Source organism: Hylobates moloch, unplaced genomic scaffold (genome assembly GCF_009828535.3).
Source record: "Hylobates moloch isolate HMO894 unplaced genomic scaffold, HMol_V3 SCAFFOLD_1, whole genome shotgun sequence".
NCBI lineage: Eukaryota > Metazoa > Chordata > Mammalia > Primates > Hylobatidae > Hylobates > Hylobates moloch.
The window spans coordinates 135,330,188-135,356,204 of NW_026652276.1; the positions used below are offsets into that span (position 1 = coordinate 135,330,188).

General features: G+C 38.9%; 1 protein-coding gene across 6 annotated transcripts in view; it reads right to left on the bottom strand.

Moving 5' to 3' along the window:
- The window catches only part of BBS9 (Bardet-Biedl syndrome 9), a 547,551-nt gene that overhangs the window by 27,282 nt on the left and 494,252 nt on the right, over positions 1-26,017 (bottom strand). For 5 of the 6 annotated variants that reach the window (XM_058445798.1, XM_032758349.2, XM_032758348.2 and 2 more), the window contains 2 exons: positions 5,915-6,025; positions 5,256-5,694 (listed from right to left, as the gene is read on the bottom strand). In XM_058445798.1, the coding sequence (XP_058301781.1) occupies positions 5,663-5,694; positions 5,915-6,025 (143 nt within the window). In that variant the 3' untranslated portion in view covers positions 5,256-5,662. Of the gene's footprint in view, positions 1-5,255; positions 5,695-5,914; positions 6,026-26,017 lie in introns of those variants that run through there. The other variant, XM_058445811.1, reaches the window with a different exon arrangement.

Here is a 26,017-nt window from a genome sequence, read left to right on the forward strand (position 1 = left end):
TTTCTCAGGGAACAATTAATTACTAAAAATGAAAAGTAAAAGTGTACTTACATTTGAGCCCAAAGCTAGGTCAAGGCTCACACTGGCAAACTTGAGACCTACAGTATATTTAAGGGAATTTTGAATACCTCCTTACTGCTATGGTTTGAATGTTTGTTCCCTCCAAAAGTCATGTCCAAACAGTATTTAGAGATGAGACTGTTAATAGGTGATTAGGCTATGGGGGCTCTGCCCTCATGAAGAGATTAATGTCATTATCTTGAAAGTGTGTTCATTATCAAAAGCTGAATTTGGCCCCCTACCCCCTCTTTCTCTCTTGTCCCCTCTTGGCTCTTCTGCCATGCGAAGAACAGCATTGCTTCCTGCCTCTGGAGAATGCAAGGCGCCATCTTGGAAGTGGTTATTGGGCCCTTACCAGATGTCAAACCTTCTGGTGCCTTGATCTTGGACTTCCCAGCTTCCAGAATGCTAAGAAATTAATTTCTATTCTTTATAAATTACCCAGTCTGTGGTATTCTGTTATAGCAGCACAGAAAAAAGACACTTACAAAATCTGCCCTTTCCACCCACCACACTCATACTCTTATCCCATACATATTTTGGAGTTATTTCAACCATGGAGGAAATTAACAAACCAATAATTTAAAGTGTAGTTTCTATTCTCTCTATCTCGCTTGCTCGCTCACTTCTGTTATAAGCAGATTTACTGTGATGCTAATCAGGCTTAAACTTCAGGGCACTTCCTTGCCCGGGTGTATGGTCATATGCTTTTGTACAATTTGAAAAAAGACATTTTAATCATGATTGGTGAAAACTATCGTCTCTTCTGCTTGTCTTCCCCTTGTAGCAGGCATTGGAAGGGTGGTGGCCTTGACAATCTGGCTAAGGGAAAGTTGAGTTGGGGAGACATTTAACTTGGGCTAACTGGATATATTTATATGGATTACAGACAACTCTGTATATGGTTAAATTACTGATAGCTGTTCTGCTGGAAGAATGGATTCCAGGAATATCATTACCACCCACTGCTCTCACTTAGCAAGTGTCATAAGAGGAAGATGTGGAGCAAAACACTGTATCACTAGATAAGCATGTTCTATGCAGCCTGGCACCAGAAGCATAAATGTGTTGGAGATAAAATATGATTTGAAACATATGAAATCTGATGTTCTGACCATCAGACATGTAAAAGCAGAAGCAGTAGGATTCCAGTTTTATGGACCCCAAGTCAAGGGGGAATTTCATGCCTGTTAATTCAGAGTATACGATTGATAATTGTATATTCAGAGTATATACTATATATATATAATTGATAATTCAGAGTATATAATTACAAACTCATCATAAAATAACTTTCCCAATTAACTCCTATATAAAATGGATAAAAGTTATTCTATCAATAAGCAAATTATAACAAAAACATTTTCAAATCATACTAAAATTAACTCATTAAGATGTGATGATACATTTGAAAGAGAATAAGAAGACTTTTGGATTGTCTAATAATCTAGCTAATGATGAAGAGTAAATCACATGAACATATTCGAAAAATATTTAAATATCTTCTTGCTGATTTGAAATAAAATACTAGTGGTAATGAAGATCATTTCAATGAGGATTTTGATGATAAACTGGCTAATGAGTTGTCAATTTCCACAAAGACCAATGGAACAGAATAGTGAACCCAGCAATAAAGTCACACGCCTATAGCCATTTGATCCTCAACAAAGTCAACAAAAATAAGCAATGGGGAAAGGGATCCCTATTCAATAAATGGTGCTAGAATATACAACTAGTCATAGAAAGAAAAATAAAACTGGACCCCTATCTTTCATAATATACAAAAATTAACTCAAAATGGATAAAAGATTTAAATGTAAGACCTCAAGCTATAAGAATACTGGAAGAAAACCTAGGAAACATCATTCTGGACATTGGTCTTAGGAAACAACTTATGAGTAAGTCCTCAAAAGCAAATGCAACAAAAACAAAAATTGATACGTAGGACCTAATTAACTAAAGAGCTTCTGCATTGGAAAAGACACAATCAACAGAGTAAAAAGACAACCCACTGAATAGGAGAAAATATGTGCAAACTATGCACCCAACAAAGGTCTAATATCCAGAATCTATAAGGAACCTAAACAAATAAACAAGCAAAAAACAAATAATCCCATTTAAAAATGTGCAAAAGACATGAACAGACAAGCATTCAACAAACACAAAAAGATGTTCAACATCAATAATCATCAGAGAAATGCAAATTGAAGCCACAATGAGACACCATCTCACACCAGTCAGAATGGCTATTATTAACAAGTCAAAAAACAATAGCTGGCAAGGCTGCGGGAAAAAGGAAATGCTTGTACACTTTTGCTGGAAATGTAAATTAGTTCAGCCACTGTAGACAGCAGTTTGGAGGTTTCTCAAAGAACTCAGAACTACCATTCCACCTAGTCATCCCACTACTGAGTATATATCCAAAAGAAAATAAATAATTCTACCAAAAGGCATAGGTACTTATATGTTCATTGCAGCACTATTCACAATAGCAAAGACATGGAATCAACCTAGGTGCCCATCAATGGTGGACTGGATAAAGAAAATGTGGTACATATATACCACAGAATACTATGCAGTTATAAAAAAGATCATGTCTTTTTCAGCAACATGAATGTAGCTAGAGGCCATTCTCCTAAGCAAATTAATGCCAGAGCAGAAAACCAAATACCACATGTTCTCACTTATAAGTGGGAACTAAACAATGGATACTCATGGACATAGTATGAGTCATACTATGACAATAGACACTGGGGATTACTAGAGGTGGGGAGAGGGGCCAAGGGTTAAAAAATAGCTATTGGGTATTATGCTTAGTACCTGGGTAATAGAATCAATTGTACGCCAAACCTCAGCATCACCCAGTATACCCAGGTAAGAAACTTGCATGTGTACCCCCTGAATTTAAAATAAAAGTTGAAATTATCTAAAAAAAAGGAGAGTTGTCAACTGCATGGCTATTTAAAACGTTATCACTGCATAAGAAAAGTTAAAATGCCCTGATAATATAATAATCCTAAAAACCTGCCTGACGTTACAAATGATGAGTTGTAAAGCTGAAAGAAGCTTTTGCAAACTATCAGTAATTTTTTTAAAAAGTCTGATCAACAATTTCAGAGAAAAAATTATCTTTTAATTCACTGTGTACAAAATGAAATTACGAATTGTCGATAATTAAGAAAGTGAATAAGAAATGTGTGCAAGAAAATGCAGAAGTATTAAAAAGGTATATCAAGTAGTTAATATAAATATTATATTTATATAGATTTTGTGATATATATGGTGATTATCAGCTTTTTACAAATGTGACTTGTTATTCTTTTCTTATTCTAAATAAATGTTCATTTTTGTAACTAATGTTGTATTAGAATTTTTATTCATCTTATTTAAAACCTGAATCCTGTGTTTAAATCAATGTTACCCAAGTACTCATGAACAAAATCATTAAGCATTGAATTTTTAAGATTCAAATCTCTCTTCAAAGCCAAATTTAAGAAAAAATAGTAGGATAGTCACATCAGCTTCCTCTCAGCATAAACTGAAATACTAAATTAGGAAGGTTAGACCACAATGTTCTAAATCACTGGCTTCTCCATTTCTCTATGACTTGTTGACTTCTTTTAGGAGGTTAGTTGACCTGTTGATACAACAAATATTTACCAAGCAGTGAAAATAATCCAAGAACAGTTATGTCCAAGGAGCTTGCAAATCTATCCTACCAGGAAAGGAAAACATGACTTCTGAAATACAGTAAGTAAGAGAGAGGTATGTAGAGAGGCATAGAGTTCTCCAGGGATTCTAAAGAGGGGAAGATGACTGCCAAGGAAGGTGATTAGGAGAACCTTAAGAGGAGACAGTGGGACTGTATTCATTTCCCCATTCCGTTATAGAAATGATTTAAGGGGCGCATAAGAGAGACACAACAAGAGCGAATACACTAAATGTTGAAGCAAAATGAAAAGACAAAAATGAGGAGAATATAATAAAGGGCCAGAAAATAGGGCTAAAAGTACAGTCCATGATTCCTTGTCCACTTATTCCAAGAGGACCTCGAATGTGGCTCTTGGTGTAGGGATAAGGAGATAATTTATTCAAAATGAGCCTTGAAGTGAAGGGTTGGGGTCTGAGTTTACAATTAAAATGAAATGATGGCAAAAACCTGGGAAGTAGGGTGTTGGCAATGTTTTCCCCACATTAGCCAAAACAGAGACCCTCTCTCTGCTCCAGACATTAAGCACTGGGGAATGTGGTTATTCTAAGAGGCATCTTACTCTGATTAGGCCTTGGCAATTGTGCTGTACCATAAGTTATATCTTTTCCAGTCCAAAGCAACAAAACCCTTAATGCATGTGATGTCCACATAGCTTCCATAGTTCAGCTGCTAAAACATAAAAATAATGCCAGCTAATTCAACACTGCATAAATCACAAGGCCGTTGAGAAGACAGCATCCAATAGAATCCACACAGCCTTCTGTTGCTCTTTCAGAACCATCTCTATAATTGTTTTTGTATTTCACTGATATGTTTGCTTTTTGACATAAAGGACTTAAAGAGAAAAAGATAATTTCAGTAAAATTTTATGCTAATATCATGGCTATAAATGATCATAATGATGTTATTTTGATAATATATCTGCATCTCCTAAAAGAGGATGCTACAAATAATAAGTAATACATCCTCTGCAGTTTTTTTTTGTGACATTTCGCTTATAGAAAAACCATGAACAACTTTCCCCTTTGTACTGAGAGGCATTCCAAAACTGGCAAAGGCATTATTTTTATTTAAATAAATCAGTCTCACAACTGTAATTCAAACTTGAAATTGGCAAAGCTTCTTTCATTTCTTACACATAAAAACCTTAAACTTTAACTGTAATAAAGTGTGAATCCTTTAATAACCTGGATTTTTAAAAGGTGTCACCCAATGGGGTAATGAAAAGGGGATGCTAATGTACTAGCTTCCTTGAAAATATTTAAACATTTTCATACAACACTAGAACACTTCCCTTCTTCCACGTTTAGCTTAATAGAACAAATCATAAGAAAGTTTCATAGTGGTTCTTTTATTTATAAAATAATCGCATTCAGGTCTTACCAGAGAGTAGCAAAGTCTTCAATTCCTTTCATTTCCTTTGAAGAAATAATATAGAGCAATCACTCATAAATCCCTCTAATTATAAATAAAATCCAAGATATTGTTTGACAATGAGATGCTTTATTAAACTTCATACATTTACTATATAAGAATTCTGTGAAAAAATGGGGTATGAAATTATTTTGGATCTGAATCTTTGCATTATAAAATCTATCCCAAAACTATGTCATCTCACTGTATTCTGTGACCATTAGCACATGAATGACCAAAGGCAACTACTTCCTTTCCTGGCAAAACAAGACAAGTTTCAGCTGACTTCCCCATGGTGTTACAAGTCCTCCTAGTGAAGTAAAAAGTCCCCACCCCCCTTTCTATGCAGTGTCATCTCTAGGAAGGTAAGCTTTAGGAAGCACCTGTGCCAGCCCTGTATCTGTGCTTGGCATGAGGTTCACACAGGTTCGGCCTTGAGACGGGGATGTTCCTCTCAACCAAACAACTCTACTTGAGTTATTCCGAGACTCCTTGGAGGGGTGAAACTTCTGGAAAAAAAGAGAGTAAGAGAGAAAGAGAGAGAAAAGGTCTGAATAGTGACAGGAATACACAAAGGATCAAATTCAGCTGCACCAGTGCTAAGGGGAAGAATGAAGAAATTGGAAAACAAGCAGCTTTGCGGAACGCTCTCTGGTATGATAAAAACTGACCGGATTGTCACTGCTTCCGACTTCAACTAACGCTTGTGAAGGCCACCCATTCTCTTACCAGGCCTGGGTGTCTCTGCAGTGAGATGTCTGTGGTTGGTAAACAGTTCTGCAGAGTCTTGTTCTACTGATCTTTCTTCTAGGTCTGACTCTGGGATTGTAGTACAACCACCTAGTTGAAAAATACAAACAATGTTTTAAGCAATGTGTAAGAAAATCTGCCTCTCTACACAGCAATCATAGCTTAGGAACACACTGATCATAAAGATAATAAATGACGTGACAACAATCTTCAGGAGTGGCCTGAAAAGAATAACCTTAAATGTTTCTTTTTGGTGAGAATACTGGGAATGAGTTACTGCCCCTAAAGACATATTATACTGATTATGACTTGGCAACAGCAGCAACAGTATTGTCTTTAAATTTATCCTTTTTAAAGTCAGAAAGGATAAAACCTATAGCATATGTGATATCCAGAATATAAAGGCCCCTCAGCAGGAATTCTCTTTAATACCAGAGCATCAGAAACTATAAAAGAAGAAAAGCACGTGAACCATGAGGGAAAGAAGCCTTCCTTGAACAAAGAGAAAGGTTGCTGGTGTTCTGGGACGGTGGTTGTGGTGGTATTTCTCTGGAATTTGATTCTATTCCTGAATCCCAACACCTTACAGCACAAACACAAACACTTCATAATTCAACAGCAAAGTCATGAACTGCATTGTGGAAGCTTTCAATCCAAAGGTGACTTGAGGATGAGCTGGCACTGCTGTGCTTTTGAAGTACTGGGTATAACTCATTTGACTTTATCCACCAAAATCTTGTATGGGAAACTCACAATCATGAGAATTTCCTGACTACATCTGCAACTTGATTTGACTGATTTGCCATCATTTCCTGGAAATGTACTAACATGTTGTATACTGTACATGCTTTTTTCCAAAGCCATTCTTCTTGTTAATGAAGTGTGATTTCTTTTTCTGAGGCTTCTCACTCACGGAGTCCAAAGCCTCAGCTCTCAAGTTTGGTTTTATGCATGAGGGGGTTTATGAAGCTCACATCATTCTGAGGAAAGACAGGGTATCAGCAGCACTGATTTCAAAACCATATCATTCAAATGAGAGGGAAGTGGCAAGCTCCCAGGTTTGAAGGAAAACACACCTTACTATCCACGCCTCTGCATCAACTCTGAAACAGAAATCGATGCTGAGGGAAATGAGAGAAATGCATTTCCACACTCATAAAATAAGAATTAGAGCTATCCTCAGAGATTCCCTGAATAGAAAACATTAGAATTATCCATCAATGCAATGGAACTTGCCCAGCCATACCCGAAAATGACAAGGGCCTTACCCAGAAGGAGAACCAGGCTTATTTTCATCTCTCCAAAGCCTGTAGATCACAGTAACAAGAACTATCATTATTGAGTACTTTCTAAGGGCTAGAAATCCTGCCCATATTATCTCATTTAATTCCTATACACTATACCGTGAAATAGATATTATTATTATTATTATTCTCATTTTATAAGAAAACTGAGGTCTCATGAGATTCAGTAACTTGCCAATGTCACAGAACTCCAGTCTCATCACACGGTGGGGCTGAGACCTTTGGAGAGGCCCAAAAAGCCAGTTCTTTTCTTCTCCTTCTTTACACTCATCCAACTGAGTAAAAAGGCAAAGGGTATATGCAGTGGTGACAGGGGCTAGGGGGAGACCTGGAAGACTAATGACAGGGAAGAGCAGAAAGAAGGGATGTGCTCCCTGCTGAACAGAACCCTGAAAAAAAAAAGGCAGAAAAGTCACTTCTCCATCCCTGAGACAGAGGGAGGTGGGGGAGGCCAGGAATGCTGTACTCATGCAGCTGCTTTCACACATAAGACAACTTCATGAGCAAGAAAGAGACGTCCCCCAGCCAACAAATGAGAGCGAGTTTGATGAGCAGTTAAGACAGCTGCCACGTGCTTGGGGAGAGGCAGGTCTCCACTGATAAAGTGGTGTCCCTTTCATTCCAGCTGACTCAGTATTTTGACAAAACAGAAATAGAAGACTTCCTAGTTCTCTATCATGTGGGCTCAAAAGGAAAAACCAGTTGCTATAGATTACCAACAATGAACGTAATTTCCTCCCTTCTCTTTGCCCTACCCCGCATACAGAGACAGCAAGGTGCCCTGCCTTGGTGCTCTAACCCTCAGGTGCTGTAGTGGGCACAGATCGCATGCACCTCCTCAGACTCCACACCCACAGCAAGGGCTGACCAGCCACTTGCCCTGGGAATGCCACCCACCTTTCTTTTTATTTCTTTCTTTTTTTTTTTTTTTTGAGACAGAGTTTCGCTCTTGTTGCCCAGGCTGGAGTGCAATGGCATGAACTCGGCTCACCGCAACCTCCGTCTCCCAGGTTCAAGCGATTCTCCTGCCTCAGCCTTCCTGAGTAGCTGGGATTACAGGCATGCGCCACCATGCCCAGCTAATTTTGTATTTTTAGTAGAGATGGGGTTTCTCCATGTTGGTCAGGCTGGTCTCAGATGACCCAACCTCAGATGATCCGCTTGCTTCAGCCTCCCAAAGTGCTGGGATTACAGGTGTGAGCCACTGTGCCTGGCGCCACCCCACTTTCTTTGGATGCCTCCTATAGCCAGACTGCCCAACTGCACACCCAGAGTGTCTGCCACTTCCAGCTTGGGAAGAACAATGGTGGTGGGCTCTGGCATCCTGCCCAGCGGGTGCATCATAGGAAAAGAAAAGAAGCCGAAGCTGAGCAGAGAATTCCCCCTCTGCTCCCACCAACTAGGAATATGCTGGATGATTAGTTCTCTTCTGCAGGCCTCCAAAAAAAGGGCTGTGTGCTGTGTAGCTTCACCTGTTCAGCCTCTTCATGGCTCTTGGAAAGAGGCACTCCCAGGTGTAGGCAGCACCACTCTGCATGGCCTCATATATTCCCTTGGTTGCTGCCCTTTGTCCCCACCCTCCCTTCCCTGAGTTTGTGTTCTCAAACAGCCATCACTTTAATCCTTGCCCCAGGCTCTGTCCTCTTGAGAAAATCATTGATACTGGGAGTAGTTCTATAACAAAAAGTAGGTCTTCACAATGGAATTTTGAAGTTAGACTGGCCACCCATCTGAAAGCACTAGGGGCTCCATAGCTGGAGGTGAATGGGATGGTAATAGTCCCTGGTGTGCAATTACTTATGGTTTCACCCATGCTTAACTAGGATGATGTGCACGCAGAAGTCAAGACACTGGGAGATCAAGGGGCTGTGGCATGGAAACATGTAATTATAAGGATTTCAGATGCTCCTTCTGATGACTGCGTATCTTGCAAAAAGAAAATGGCAGCTCACGGGCTAATGGGGAATGGGAGGTAAGTCCACAAATTCGGAAGGCCTCTTTGGCCTTGCTCATGTAAGGAGATCACACCAGCCAAACAGGAATCACCTGGGAGCCTGTCAGAAATGCAGAATCTCAGGTCCCATCCCACACCTACTGAATTGACATCTGCTAAGAAGCAACAGATTAGTATATCTGATACTTTTGCTAGGAAAAATATATATATTTGTTAAAAATTTAAGGGGAAGCAAATAAAAGAATACAGATAAAATATAAAACTTCCAAACAAACTGAAACTCTCTAAGGTCATCCATGGAAATGAAGCCATGGACGCCAGATGAAGTACCCTTGGCTTAGAGTCCATCCCATAAAAGGAGAAGGGGAAGAAAAGCTGCAGCTGGAGGAAGTCATCCAAACACAATGGCAAGTGTGACACAAATGAGCCCGCAGGCAAGGACAAGCAGAACTGCAGGCTCCTGGCCTGGAAATCAGGCAAGCCTCTCGCCTCAAGGAGGGCAGGCGACTTAAAATCCCATGGACCTACTGTGTGCTGAGCACTCTACTTTGCATTTTCAGTACAGTAACTCACTCCATCCTCAACGCTGTCACAAAGGGCTCAGTGCCCTCATTTCGCAAGGGTAAATGTATTGATAGTAATGTGTGCTTTTCTTCTACTGGCTCTCCCCCTGCCCCTTTTCCTACAATGTTACCCCAGGCCATTTTGTGCCTCCTTGCCTCCAGGGAAGTTTGTAATGGGGTCCCCATGAATAAAAGTAGCCTGGAAACACTTTTCTTTCCAGCTTTGGTTTTCCATAGCCAGGGCTCCCTGAAGAGACAGAACTGAGAGAGTAAGAGGCAGCTGGTACCTGGGTTGGCTCAGAGGCAGTAGCCCACAGCCCAAGGTAACAAGACATCATCCAGAGATGGAGGCATGGGACACAGAAGGACTGGGCACCAGAAGCCCCAGCCTTAGCCACAGGGAGCCCTGGAGTTGACTCCACTGATGGCTCAGGCATTGAGGCTGTGGGTAGCTACCGTGTCCTCATTTTCTGAGCCCCATGTGTAAGCCTCCCTGGATGCAGTGGGGTATGGCAAGGGTGGGCAACAATAACTGAGACTGAATTCCTTACCCTCTTGCTATTAAAGAAAATATAAATTTTACATTTCTTGCATCTCTGACTTAGCTATGCAGAGTCGGGCCTGCTAGAAAGTTTCAATTTATTAAATAAAACCAAGAGATTATGTTATTTGCTAAGGCTTACACAAGTTTCTATAGCACTGCAACCCGGCTCTCTATAGTTTACAGCGATGTTTCTCAAAAAAAAACCTTGCTTTTCAAATTTCCAATCTATCTAAACGAATACTTTTGTAAAAGGTAATAGAAATGAACAAAAAGAACTAGTAGAAAAATTAAATGAATAAGACATCAGCTTTCACCTTTTAGAATTAGGTTCAACAGTTGTAAAAATGCCCTTTCAATTGCTACACAAGTTTCTCAACACTTTGTGAATGTCAGGTAACAAAAAGTTTCCAGACAGATGCCAGTCTTCCGGCCATACTTCGAGTAGCACTAACTATAAGATATGATCTAACTTAATTAATGTGATATGTAGAATTAGGGTTAAAAATAATAATACAGCAAATTCCTATTTATCTAAGGTTCAAATACCAGCAAACTCCTCATGGCAACAAAATGGGCTTTTGCAACTTATGTTCATTCTTTCCAGTCATACATCTAGTGACTAGATGTGGCAGCTCTCTCTCTAGTGGTCATAGTGTTCAGAACAATCTCTCTCTCCCACCAACGCAGGATGTCTAGGTTCCCCTCACCACTGCCAGGTGGAATATAATTAAGGGAATCTGGCATCTTGAGTCAGAACTCTAGATGCATTTCCACAATGGAATATTGCTGTTATATGTAATAGTTTTATTATCGAGCCCTATTACAATTAAGTTATTGCTTTAAAAACTTTTCTGGACTAATCTGGAAATCTAACTCATGTGAAATTATAAAATATGAAGCATATATAATGAATTTCGAACAATCAGCATAGAACCAACGGTTTATAAATTGGAGACTACACCAATGGATGTTAAAAAGAATGTCTTTGAGGCACTTCATTATGGGGCCTATGACTGAACTGCTGACAATCAAATTATGTATATGGCCCTTTGTGTTAATTAAACCTTGCTGTAAAAATTTGACTTTTCCACATTGATAACATATTCATACATATAGCAATCATTAGCCAGCCAAAAATTTATTTAAGTAGAAAATCTCACTTAAAATTTTGAACAAATAGGAGTTTGCCCTATATTTATAAAGATAACACAACTCTAGGATTTTTAGGTATTTCAAGCTATCCTTTAGCCTGTTTCCACATTCAAAAGCAAATTATAAAATGGCTGCACTTCCTCCTCAAAAAGTGGAATATATTTTATCAGCAGGTGAATTACAGTAAGATATTTCTATCCATTGTCAGAAAAACAAACAAAAACCAACAACAAAAGGAGCTTAGGCCCTCTCTGCAGCTTGCTATTGTAGAGTTAACTGGAAGAGGTAGAGTTCGATGATTAAGATAGGAAGTGAAGCAGAAGCAAATGTGACTGTCATCTAGAATACCGGAGATCAAAATTGGAATGCAAGGTAAGCAGTGGTATGCTGGTAAATGTGGAATAGCTGGCTTTCCAGGAAAAAAGAGGAAAGCCCCAATCTATAGTGTTCACTCATCTCTGCGGGATGAATACTCCCACTATGGCCAATTTCAAATAACCAAAGTGACATCACCAAATGTACAGCTTGGCAGAGATGTGTAGTAGCACACTATTATCTAGTATTTTCACCATACAGATTCCATAGATGTAAATAACCTCAAGGGAATACATAATAGTAAAACAGTAAAATAATTAGGAAGAGTTTTGAGTTTGTATTATCTTTGTTTTTAATATGATTTATTTCATTGTAAGTTTATACAATTTTTAATAATGCCTATATATTTAACAATTGACTCACAAAATTTCTAAAAATTCAGCAATTGGTTCTCACTAGCTAGTGCAAGCCAGTTCTAACACTGACAGTGGGGATGGTATTTGGAGGTTAAGGTTATGCTTTGAAGTCTGGATTCATGGCTCCGCATTTATTAGTTAAGTGACCTTCTCGAGCAAGTTATTTCACTAAAATCTGTCTCAGTTTCCGCATCTTCTAAGAGACTAACGTAGCCCTGCTTCATAAGGGAGAGAGATGAATGTGCATAGTGCCTGGCACATTGAAACACGACCGAAGTCCTACTATTTTCAGGCCAAAGTCAGGAACACCAAAAGAAGAGTAGGATAAACAGGTCAAGATAAAGTCCCTAAGGTGGGGGTTTGGCAGGGTAGGTTTCAAACAAACTGATATATCCCTGGGGCCAAAGACAGCTGCCAGCAAAGAGAAAAGTGCCTGAAAACCTTAACCAGATGGCCACCTAGGGAGTTGGCTAATCTATTTTACTCAAGCCCTGCCTAATATCTCTCCTGCTACTTGATCTGCTGGGTTCCAATATTTGATTCTACTCCAGGTGAATCGGGCCTCTTAGCTAGCTTGCCTCAAAACCTACTTTGTAATTCAAATAGCCTAAACCAGGGGGTTGGCCAGATAGTTAATATTTTTTAGGCTCTGTGGGCCATCTGGTCTCTGGTCTCTGGTACCACTATTCCATTTTGCCGTCATAGTGCAAAAGCAGCCATAGTCAATACATAAATGTGAATGAGCACTGGCTGTGTTCCAATAAAACTTTATTTACTAAAACAGGTGTTGGGCCAGGTTTGGCCTGTGGGCCATAAGTAGTTTGGCAACCCTGGCCTAATCTAAGGCTCATGGAAAGCTTCTCTGCATACAGTATCGTAATTTTCAAACTTCCTAGAGGCATTTAACACTGCCAGATGTCTTATCTTACAGTATTACTACCAGAATATCCTATGGTGTTATTATCATAAGTTTAAAAGCATAGTTTTTGCCCAACTGTGACAAATGTTCTTTCTTGTTGGATAATGGTAAAAAATTTTTTTGCTAACAGATTTTACTTTTTAGAATAGTTTCAGATGTGCAGAAAAATTTATCAGATAGTACAGAGAATTCCTATATATCCTCTGCATAGCTTCCCCTATTAATATCTTTCATTAGTGTGGTACATGTGTTACAACTAATGAACCAATATTGATACATTATTATTAACTAAAGTCCATAGTTTATTCAGATTTTTTCATTTTTACTTAATGTCCTTTGTCTTTTTCAGGATGCTATCCAGAATACTTCATAACATTCATTGTCATGTCTCCTTTGGCTCTTCTTGGTTGTGATAATTTCTCAGACTTTGTTTTCGATAGCCTTGACAGTTTGAGGAGTACTGGTCAGGTATATTGCATGATACTTTTCTATTGGAATTTGTCTGATGTCCTTCTTAGGATTACACTGGGGAAATTTTTTTAAATAAGGTTTTTTCCCATAAACTCTTAGAGTTTCCAATATCTTACAATTGTCTCCAGGAGTTTCTCTCTTCCTCTATCAAAAGTGAAGCCAAGTGGGCAGTGAACAGAGAGGCCCCTGAAGGAGTGAGAAGGCAAAGAACAAGGCTTAAGTCTTGGACGGTGGAGTTCAAGTTATCACAATTGTGGACCAAGCTGCAGCTAGCTGTAGGACTCAAGGCAGATCATCAGTTGTCCCATCTTTAAAGAGGGGTTGATGCTGAGGCCGACCGTGAGCATGCCATGAGGGATGTAAACCTAGCATCACGCTCAGCACACCGTGCATTTTATCACCTCCTGCCTTCTATTTTTTTTGTATACATGCACTTTCTGCACCATCTTTTTGTGAAATCAAAGAATTGTAGCTTTAGGTTTAATCACTTTCGTGTAGTAGATATCAAGACAGAGGCTCAGAGAGGGGAACTGATGCCGCAAATGTCCCAGAGCTAGGCAGGTTCCCCTCCTTCCTATCGCACTAGGGCTTTCTCAATAACACATTTTTTTTTCCAGAAGATCTTAATGGATTTGCTTGTCAGTTGGCTGTCCCAACTAGTCCTTCCTTTCAATGATACAGAAAATCCAGAGGGCTGGCAAGCTGTTCTGTGGGTATATTTGAAGACTTTGCTGGTTTATTTTCTCTCAATAGTGACCTTTGTAATAAACTGGGTATTGGATGAGAGTGTCCCACTCCTTCATAGAGGAGAAAATCTTTTCTTCTTTTTTCTTCATGTATTTAACAGGAATCAGACAAGTAGACACATTTAGAGAATCACAAATGACCACAGACCTTGTTCTGACTTGCCAAAGAATCTTCTGTTTGCATGACCTGAATTGCCACTAAGAATTAAAAACAGCAGAAACCTCCAAAATATACACCAGTGACATTTTTCTTTCGATCAAGATTTATTTGATGAATAAAGTGTTTTTTTGAGATTTCATTTCAATGGTTTATAATTCATGTGCAGTGTGAGGAACGGGTCCTTTGAAAAGAATATCACACTATCTTAAATATGAAGCTTCCCTCAGACTCAGAGATTCTATAAATATATTCATTTGGAGAAATTTTACTCTGTGTGTGTGTGTGTGTGTGTGTGTGTGTGTGTGTGTGTGTGTGTGACAGAGAGAGAGAGAGAGATGATTCATATATATGCACATAGGTACATAGACATTTATAAATTTTCTGATAATTCTCTACTCTGTTAGTTTTTCCGGTTGTTTCAAATATTTTTTTCTAGCCCAAGGAGAATGTAAGCTATAAAAAGCCAGGCATCTGCTGTATGCTTGTGTAGCAACACTGGCTGAGTATTTAGAAACTTTTTGGCAAAATGGAAGAATAGAAGGAAGGGGGATGGGCAGGAGAGAGGGAGACAGGATGAAAAGCAAAGGGGAGGAGAAAGAATGGATCATAACATATTTTATCTTTCTGTGTATGCACTTCTACACAAGACATTAGAGGTGATTTACAAAAGGTGTAAATGACAAAATAGTATATCATACAAAATATATTAGCAGTTAGAAGAATGTAAACCAGAATAGGAGGTATAGCGAGGAAGAATCATGGATAAACACAGACAAGGACTTACACAAGGGCTACAATGGAGACAAAATGCAAAAAGTTATGAAGAAAAAGTGGGACTGCACTTCCTCTGATCCATCCTCCATGACCTCTCTTCTTCCACACTGGACTTCAGACCAAACGGCTCAGTCTGCCCTCACTTGGACTTAACTTTTCCTCAAGAACACCCAGTTGGTAAAGCTATGATGGTGGGTATTTTTTTGACTAATTATATATATATAATTTTATATATATATATAATTATATATATATAAAATTATATATATCAATAGTCACACACACACACATATCAATGTGTGTGTGTGTGCAGTTGTTTCTGTTCTGTGCTCAGGGGCCATCTTGGAAAGCCAACATTTCTGTGAAATTGTTGATTTTTTTTAATTTTTATTTTACTTTAAGTTCCAGGATACAAGTGCAGAATATGCAGGTTTGTTACAAAGGTATATGTGTGCCATGGTGGTCTGCTGTACCTATCAACCTGCCATCTAGGTTTTAAGCTCCACGTGCATTAGCTATTTGTCCTAATGCTCTCCCTCCCCTTGCCTCCAACCCCATGACTGGCCCCAGTGTGTGTTGTTCCCCTCCTTGTGTCCATGTGTTCTCACTGTTCAACTCCCACTTATGAGTGAGAACATGTGGTGTTTGGTTTTCTGTTCCTGTGTTAGTTTCCTGAGGATGATGGCTTCCAGCTTCATCTATGTCCCAGCAAAGGACATGATCTTATTCATTTTTATAGCTGCATAGTATTCCATGGTGTATATGTACCACATTTTCTTTATCCAGGTTATCATTGATGGGCTTTGGGTTGGTTTCATGTCTTTGCTATTGTAAATAGTGCTGCAATAAATATACGTGTGCATATGCCTTTACAGTGGAATGATTTATATTCCTTTGGGTATATACCAAGTAACGAGATTTCTGGGTCAAATGGTATTTGTGGTTCTAGATCCTTAAGGAATCGCCACACTGTCTTCCACAAAGGTTGAACTCATTTACATTCCCACCAACAATGTAAAAGCGTTCCTATTTCTCCACAGCCTCACCAGCATCTATTGTCTCCTGACTTTTTAATAATTGCCATTCTGACTGGTGTAAGATGGTATCTCTTTGTGGTTTTGATTTGCATTTCTCTAATGATCAGTGATGTTGAGCTTTTTTTTCATGTTTGTTGGCTGCATAAATGTCTTCTTTTGAGAAGTGTCTGTATCCTTTGCCCATTTTTTGATGGGGTTGTCTTTTTCTTATAAATTTAAGTTCCTTGTGGATTCTGGATATTAGACCTTTGTCAGATGGGTAGATTGCAAAAATTTTCTCCTATTCTGCATAGTGCCTGTCACTCTGATGATAGTTTCTTTTGCTGCGCAGAAGCTCTTTAGTTTAATTAAATCCCATTTGTCAATTTTGGCTTTTGTTGCAATTGCTTTTGGCGGTTTTGTCATGAAGTCTTTACCCATGCCTATGTCGTGAATGCTATTGCCTAGGCTTTCTTCTAGGACTTTTATGGTTTTGGTTTTTACATTTAAGTCTTTAATCCATCTTGAGTTAATTTTTATAAAAGGTCTAAGGAAGGGGTCCAGTTTCAGTTTTCTGCGTATGGCTAGCCAGTTTTCCCAGCACCATTTATTAAATAAGAAATCCTTTCCCCATTGCTTGTTTTTGTCAGGTTTGTCCAAGACGAAATGGTTGTAGATGTGTGGTCTTATGAAATTGGGTTTTCAAAGGCACTCACTGAGCAGACATTTTCCAGAATAACATATATATAGGAGATTGTTAATAAATACAACAGGCATAGACCTCATCAAAGCACATCTTGGAAATAAAGCCCTTGGGAATGGAACATTTTGCTTACTGTGCTCTTAACACAGCATGGTGAATCAGGTTGACACCATTCGATGCTGCTGCTGCTCTCTAGGGAAGACTTATGTCCATTTCTCTCTCATCTCCATTTCTACTCTACTCTTCACTGTGTTGTCATGTAGAGGCAAAACTCCCTTAACTAGGTATAATTTTGCAGTTTCAAACTCAGCAAAGCAGCAGAAGAAAATGCCTTTCTATATAGTCTTAGGTTTCCAGTGCCAACATATGATATTGTTTTCTACGTTCCTTGTAAATCCATCCCATGACTTTTCTTTCTCCCTGTTTTTGCAGAAACAATGCTGACCACATTGACAGAGACAACAGTGTTTAGCTGCAGAGGGGCAGGTGAAGGTCATTGTAGTATGTGTCCAATAGGATGCCCCGCGAAATGTATGGAGCTCAGTTCTGCTGCCTAATAACCAACTTTGATCCCCACAACATGGTGGGAACTGAAAGTGTGTTTAGGACTATGCATGTACCCATGTTTGAAAATATTTCCATTTCACACCTCACAGCAGAGACAAAGTGTGTGAATAAAAGGGAGTCTAATACATTTTAAGAGGTCCAGCATGTGTCTCAACAAGTTTTAAAATCCCCGTAAAGGCTGAATACTAAGTCCCTTAGGGTATAAGGGCTCCAGTCAGAGAGTTGGGATTTAAGAGAGCAGGGTGCTGCTGGTATTAAGATGTTTCCACAACTTGAATAATGATAGGTGTCCAAGTACTCTTTTAGCTGGATTGCTGGTTAGAATTCAGGCTCACTTGGTGGTGAGAATAAAGAAATTATAGAAACATAGCCATTTTCATCCATTGATAATTACGTAAACAGAATGTACTATGCAGAAAAAGTTCTATTTACAAAAAAGCAAGCACAGTCCATAAATCCTACAGATTGGAATGGATCCAGGTTAAGAATTTCTCCAGATGTCAGTCTGAAAACAGGGCTTCATAAAGTGAATTCCCCAATTAATTGTTGGCAAGAGCGGTCTCTACACTATGTTGTTGCATTGCGATCCCCTACCATATGTAGGTGAATTGCTGTCTGGCCCTATCGATCGTTAATCAGTTATGATACAACAAAACTCAGAGAAAAGCAGCTGGGGTCAGCACAAATTCTTCTGATATGGCGAGAAGGTACTGTAAAATTACTGCTCAGGAACTCAGGGCTCTGTTCACTGAAGGAAATGAGAACTCTTCTATTTATTTGCATTACATCTGTTTTTCTAACACATTTAGTTCTTAACCTAGAGCACTAGGACAGACACACACCCAGTAAGAACATAAACATGGAACCTAAAAAAACAAAACAAAACAAAAAAAACCTCTACTCACTATTTTGTTAAAGTCTTCCATCACAATGTTTTTACACATGTTAACAAGGCCATTAAATTCTCCAAACAGGAATACAAAAGTATTGCCCAGCCATTGTGAGAAGGTGGGGAGGAAAAGAAAGTTAATATTTGCTTTTCCTTGCCATCTGATCAATGTCTGGAACACTCTGCAATGAAATGTAAGATCTACTGTCTTTCAACTAACTCTTCACTATACAGTACAATGTTTTCTAGTTCGAAAAGAAGGTATTTGTGATTTTTTAATTTCTATTTTGTTTCTAAATCCTAAAGAAGTCCAATGTATAATTGGAAAGAGACATAATTTTAAGATATTTCCATTTCAAATACTTTCCTTTTCTAACTCCCTCTTCAGAGACCAATACTCTCTCAAAAGTACACATGCACAAATAAAACATTACAGCTACAGTTGAGAAAGAAAGGAAGCCAATGGTTCTGCAATAATAATTTCTCAAAAAAAAACGAAATGAAATGAAATAGTAAGAGCATTTAACTCCCCTTTGCCTGGACACCACATAATAAGAGAGCTATTCTTCACAGCTTTCCCTCTTCATCAAGTGGCTAGTCATTCCCCAGTGATCCTGGCAACATTTCTTCAACTTGAGTTTCTTTCCACATCCCAATTAAAAGCCATGATCTTGACCAAATTATGTTGTTTTTAATAATGACAGAGTCTAGGTGGTGATTAGGAAACTGAGAGTCCAGCTGGGTCACTGGCTTGGAAACAGATTGAGAGAAGAGAGAAAAGAACACAACAGCTCCGGAGTGTGCCTGTTTTATCATATCCTTCCACACAGGACAAGGAAACTGAAGAAACACTCAGGACTCATTCCCAGGCAACTCTACTATCTAGCGATATATTTGTTTAACAGCCCGTTAAACAATGTCATATTTTAAGGAGAAGAGAAATATACACAGAGTGGCAAACTAAACCATTGATCACAGAAACGGACACTCTGAAAGGGGACATGACATGGCAAGTATCATGTATCTTGAGCAAAGTCAAAGTCTGGGTCTTCATTCCCTTTCCTTTCAATGCAGAAAATATGGCATGTGCTTTCTGAGAGATTAGGATTAAATTAGATGCTTGTAATGGGCCTACCACAATGCCTAGCGCAGAGAAAGACTACCAGTAAATGTTAGCTATTATTTTCAGTTCTAACTCCCAATATATATTAGTCATTACAAGTTACAGCCAAATACACATGAAACTGCAGGCCATGAATACAGCATAAATTTATATATGACTTTCTAAAAAATGCTCAGGTAAAAAAGTTGAGGATGGAGTAAGTAGACCAGTGGTGGAATGTTTATAGCTGAACCCAGTGGTGAATGGCAAAATTGTCACCAAGGCATTAAAAGTAATTCACATGAAAATACTGTACACATCCCTTTTAAAATGAAACCACGGATAGTCCACTATCATAGATAACCACTCCTCTGAGATTACAATAGGAATTTTTAAAGGGCTCAAATGATGATGATGATGATGGCGACGACGGCCAGGGGTACATAATCACATTCATTGTTTTCTATTTACCAGCAGTGCTATTACTACGGAGAAATGCAAACCCACAAGATAATATGACACAAATGGATGAAACATTAAGATAAAAGGGTAAAACAGTGGTAGGTTTGCTTTCTCATGGGAAATTGTAATGGCCAGCAGCTGAACCTTGAAAGAGGAAGTCTGCTGATCTAGTGTTACTAAACATAGGAGGCAGCCAAGGAACAGAGAAATAGAGCAATGTATTTAAATGTATGCCTTGAAGGAAGCAAACACCAATTATTTTTATATGACTTTAATTCTCCCAGTGAATACTTTATGGGTGTTGGCAAGTCCTTCTGGAAAAGGAAGGGATTATTAATGAAGGATTCAGTGGCAACTGCTCACCAGTGCTCTAAGAAATAACACTTAACAAAGAATCATTTAGTTCACACCTCATCTCTAAAGACATAGAAATTTTAAGGATCCTTTTAAAAAATAGTAAAATATTATGTTCACATGCAAAGCCCTTTCTATTTTAGTTTCCAAATGATTCTATAGCCTGCGTGATAAACAAATCAGCTTCCCAAGGAAAATAAACATATAGAGGGAAGGAGTTAAATTTTTTTCCTCTTATGCAAAGAGTAGGTGCTTAATATTTACTTGTTGACTTAAAAAGGAATTCATGAAACTTGAGGAAATACAGCCTTAAAAAAAAAGTCATCATTTAAGAATGTTCCACCACATCCTTCCAGGATTGTGGGCTGAGCACAGCCCACTAATGTATAGGCTAGTAAATCTAAGGAAATGACCAATCAGCTCCTGTATTCTATCCTGTTTCTCCAAAAACATAACCCATTCACTCTAGCAAATTCCTATATTATGTAAAATGAAATCTCTCTAGTTAACTGCCTGCTCTTAAAATTCTCCAGTTGCTTCAAAAGCATGGCCTCTGGAGCTACACCGTCAGAATTTTAATCCCAGCTCCACAATTATTAGTTTTTTTTAAAAAAAGAAAAACTAGTTACTTGATCTTTCTCTGCTTCAATTTCCTTATTTGTAAAATGCGGATAATAGTTATACCTAGTTCATAGGGTATTGTAAAGATTAAATGAGTAAATGGATGTAAAGCACTTCAAATGGTGCCTGACTCATAGTAAATGATACACAAGTGTTATAATAATAAGCATTTACAGCATCTGCATCATTTTTGCCCTATACTGCCAAATTATTCTAGTTTAAGCCTGAGATTCTCACATAAGATGAGTGGGGAACTGAAGGTACAAAGGGTAGTAAATTTTAGGAAGACAGAGCAGCAACTATAGCTATCTAGGAACACCAATAGCTGGGTTAAATAGTCAAATAAAATCTTAATTGGTTGTCTGATCTGGTAAAACAAACAAACAAAAACAAACAAACAAACAAAAAAACAGGGGAAAGTAAGAAATAACAGCTTGGTAAAGAAAGAACAAAGATTAGGGTCCAGATCAATAATATAGGACAACAATATACATCAAATCAAGAAAAATTTACTCTTGACCCCACTTTCATGCCAGCATTTTCTTCCGTTTCTTTGCTCCTCTTAGCAGCAAAGCTTCTCCAAAGAGTTCTCGCTATATATGCTCTTCACAACTCTTCTTTTTTCCTTTTTCTCACACATCCATCCCAGTCTAGCTTTTGCCTCTGCCACTCTACAGAAGCTGCCCAAGATCACAATGATCTTCACATGGTTCCATCAATGGGCTAATTTTCAGCTCTCAGCTGACTTGATCTGTGCACAGCATTTGACACAGCTGATCATTCAGTCTTCCTTGAAACTTTTTTTTGCCTGACTTCTAGGATACCACATTCTACTGCTTTTCCTGTTACCTCACTGCAGGCTCTTTTTCAGTGTTCTTTGCTGGTTCCTCCTCTTCTCCCAAACTTCCTAAAAGTTACAATATCCAGCACTCAGTTTTTGGTCCTCATCTCTCTTCTAAACTTACTCCCTTGGTGAATTTATCCAGTCTTCTGGCTTTAAAGTAACATTTTCATGCTGACAACTCCTAATTTTGTAACTCCAGCCCAGATTTCTCTCCTGAACCCCAGACTCATACCCAACTTCTTACTTAATATCTCCACTTAGATCTCTAACAGCATCTCAAACTCAACATGTCCCAAACTTTACTCTTATCCTTCTCCACAAACCTTTCCCATCTCACCCCACAGCCTTCCCCATCTCAACTCCATCCTTTCAGTGTCTCGAGCCAAAACTACTAGAGTCATTCTAAATTCCCTTCTTCCTCTCACATATCATGTCCATTCTGTTAGGAAATTCTATGGTTTCCACATTTGAAATACATCCAGAATAAGACCATTTCTCACCACTACTACCACTTTGGTACAATCTATCATCATCTCTTACCTGAATTACAGTAATCTGCAGTTTTGCCATCTGTAGTTTAAGTTACCTGCAATCAACCACAGTCTGAAATATTAAATAAAAAATTCCAGAAATAGGCCGGGCGCGGTGGCTCACGCCTGTAATCCCAGCACTTCGGGAGGCCGGGGCGGGCAGATCACGAGGTCAGGAGATCTAGACCATCCTGGCTAACACGGTGAAACCCCGTCTCCACTAAAAATACAAAAAATTAGCCGGGCGAGGTGGCGGGCGCCTGTAGTCCCAGCTACGCGGGAGGCTGAGGCAGGAGAATGGCCTGAACCCCGGGGGGCGAAGCCTGCAGTGAGCCGAGATCGCGCCACTGCACTCCAGCCTGGGTGAAAGAGCAAGACTCCGTCTCAAAAAAAAAAAAAAAAAAAAATTCCAGAAATAATCCACAAGTTTTAAATTGCAGTCTGTTTCTGGTAGTGTGATGAAATCCTGGGTCATCCTTCTCCATCCTGCCTGGGACGTAACTCATCCCTTTGTTCAGCACATCCATGCTGCATATGCTACCTGCCTGTTATTGCATAGGAAAACACAGCATTTTTTCATAGTACAGGGTTCAGTACTATCTGCAGTTTCAGGCAACCACTGGGAGTCTCAGAACACATCCTCCATGGATAAGGGGGAATTACTGTATTGCTAAATTGCTTCTCTGAGTAACCCTTAAATTGGACTGCCCATTTTTACCTCTGACCCCCACTATAGTCTATTCTCAAAAGAGTAACCCGTGATCATTTTAAAAGATAAAGTCATGTCATTCCTTCATTCAAAATGGTTTTCCCCATTTCACCCCGAGGAAAAGCAAATGAGCAAATGTCTGCACAAAGGCTGCACATGATCTGGTCCCTCCAGCCTCCTCTCCTACCACACCGCCTCACTGTCCTCCTTGCTGTCCCTGGAACACACCAGGCCCATTCCCACTTTAGGGATGGTGCTGACCATTCCCTTTACCTGAAACACTTGTCCCTCTGATTTCTGCATGAATAATTCCCTCACCTTCTTCAAGTCTTTCTTCAAAAACTGCCTTGTGAACAAAGCCTACCCTGACCACCCAATTTGAAATTATAACCATGTGGCCCCCACCCCTTTTCTGACACACGTTTCTTTTTCTGTAACACTTAACATTAGCACTTACCACTTTATCACATACATAGTTCACTTATTTATCATGCTTATTGCTTATTGTCTTCACTTGTGAGAATAAGAGTTCCAAAATGGCAGGGATCTCTGTCTAATTTGGTGGCTACAGTATCCTAAGTCTTGGAACAGCGCTTGGCACACAATAGGCACACGATATTTAGTTGTCGACTTAAATGAATCAATTTAGGCTGAGAGATTAGGAGGAAGCAAAGGAAACCAAAATCAATTCTAATTTTACATAGTATTATCTGCCTTTTCCACTGGGAGGTTGGAAAGCAGTTACAACAGAACACAGTATAGAATCTCTTCTTTCTACTCCCCCAGTAGACCTGGCTGCTCTGTGAACCAAAAAAGGTTCTCAAAAAGTTCTTTGCTTTAGCTGATACAAATCTTTAGGAAATGAATTTCACTGGATGAAAACACATGGAGAATTTGTGAGACTGAATAGGTACAACAGCAAAATGTCCACCCCAGAGAAGAAATAAGATCCCAGTAGTAATTTCTGTAGGAATCAAAGTTAAATAACAGAGCACTTGTAATTCCAGTTCTTGATAATAGTTATTTGTGGATGAAGAAACTGCAACGGAAGGTACAAAGACATCTGTCTGCTTGGGAAATTTCTCAAAATGAATGAAAAAGGATCCATGTTATATCCACTGGGGCATCAAGTTATGGCCTGGAACAGTTTATTTTTCCCAGGCTACTTCAAATCTAAACGTGTTTTTAAAAGCAAGCCCAATGAAAGATTAGATAAACAACTGGACAATGTTTTTTACACTCTGGTAACATAAACATTTCAAATTCCTCCCTCTTTACTAGCATAAATCTCTAATTCCAGAGAAGGTGAAATACCCTGAAAGTTTAAACATTACTTTGAATTATTCACATTTACCTCCATCTCTATCTTATATTTTTTTGGCAATAAAAAGTCAGGTTTTGTCCAAACTATGGTACTATGACTCCCTTGCAATTGTCAAACAATTGGACTAACCCCAGCTCTACTTTCTTTGAAGACAGAACATAGCAGCCCTTCCCAATGGTTTCTGTTCTTTTCTTTCTTACCTCCTATACATCCTGCACTGCCCTTTTTCAAACCAAGCTTTTATAAACACAAAGAGGAAATGTAGAACTGTCTGCCTTCAATTAAGCTATGAAAACAATTTAAAAAATGGTATCAAACACAAAAGAGATCAACTGAAATAGAAAACATCAGGCAGAGGAGAGAGCTCTCTCTGGTTAAGGAAAGGGGATATAGAATAAGAGCTCCAAGAAGCAGCTCTGTGGAAACACTACACAACGAAGAAAAGGAAGGGAGAGAACGGAGGGAAACAAAGGATGTGAAAACCCAGAGGGAATGAGGATAAGTGGCTCACTGTACAATCCAAAAGTCAGAAGGTATAGGGATGACAGGGTGGTGGCCAGGAGAGAAAATACTGAGCTGAGAGAGCTGTTCCATTGACATCATAGTCCACAGTTTATGAAAGAACTTCATCTGACCCTGGGTCTCACAACTTTGAGCAGTAGAGTACGTAAAAATCTGCACCTTTTTTGTTCCCAATTTTTATTTTAGAATCGGGGGTACATGTTCAGGTTTGGAAGGGGTATATTGCATGATCCTGAAGCTTGGCGTATGAATGGATCCATCACTCAGGTAGTGAGCATAGTACCCAACAGGTTGCTTTTATTAACCTTCACTCCTGCCCTCCCTGATCTTACATTCTGCAGTGTCTATTGATTCTATGTTTATGACCATTGTACCCAATGTTCAGCTTCCACTCATAAGTGAGAACATGTGGTATTTGGTTTTCTGTTTCTGCATAGTTCACTTAGGATAATGGTTTCCAGCTGTATCCATGTTGCTTCAAAAGACATGCTTTCATTGTTTTGTTTTTTTATGGCTACATAGTACTCCATGGTGCATATGTACCACATTTTCTTTATCCAGTCCACTGTTGATGGTCACCTGGGTTGATTCCATGTCTTTGCTACCATGAATAGCACTGCGATGAACATACAAGTGCATGTGTCTTTGGGAAAATGATTTATTTTTCTTTGGATATATACCCAGTAATGGAATTGCTGGGTTGCATGGTAGTTCAACTCTCAGTTCTCTGAGAAATCTCCAAATTGCTCTTTATAGTGGCTGAACTAATTCACATTCCTACCTACAGTATATAAGCATTCCCTTTTCTCTGCGGCCTCACCCGGATCTGTTATTCATTTTTTTTTTACTTCTTAACAGAAGCCATTCTGACTGGTATGAGTTGGTATCCCATTGTGGTTTTGAGTGGCATTTCTCTGACGATTAGTGATGATGAGCATTTTTTCAGGTTTGTTGGCTGCTTGTATGTCTTCTTTTGAGAAGTATCTGTTCATGTCCTTTGCCCATTTTTAATGAGGTTATTTGGTTTTTACTTGTTTATTTAAGTTCCTTATAGAAAATCTGCACCTTTATGCCCCAGAAAAACCACACATCAAGTTAGCTCCCAGGCAAATTACCCAATA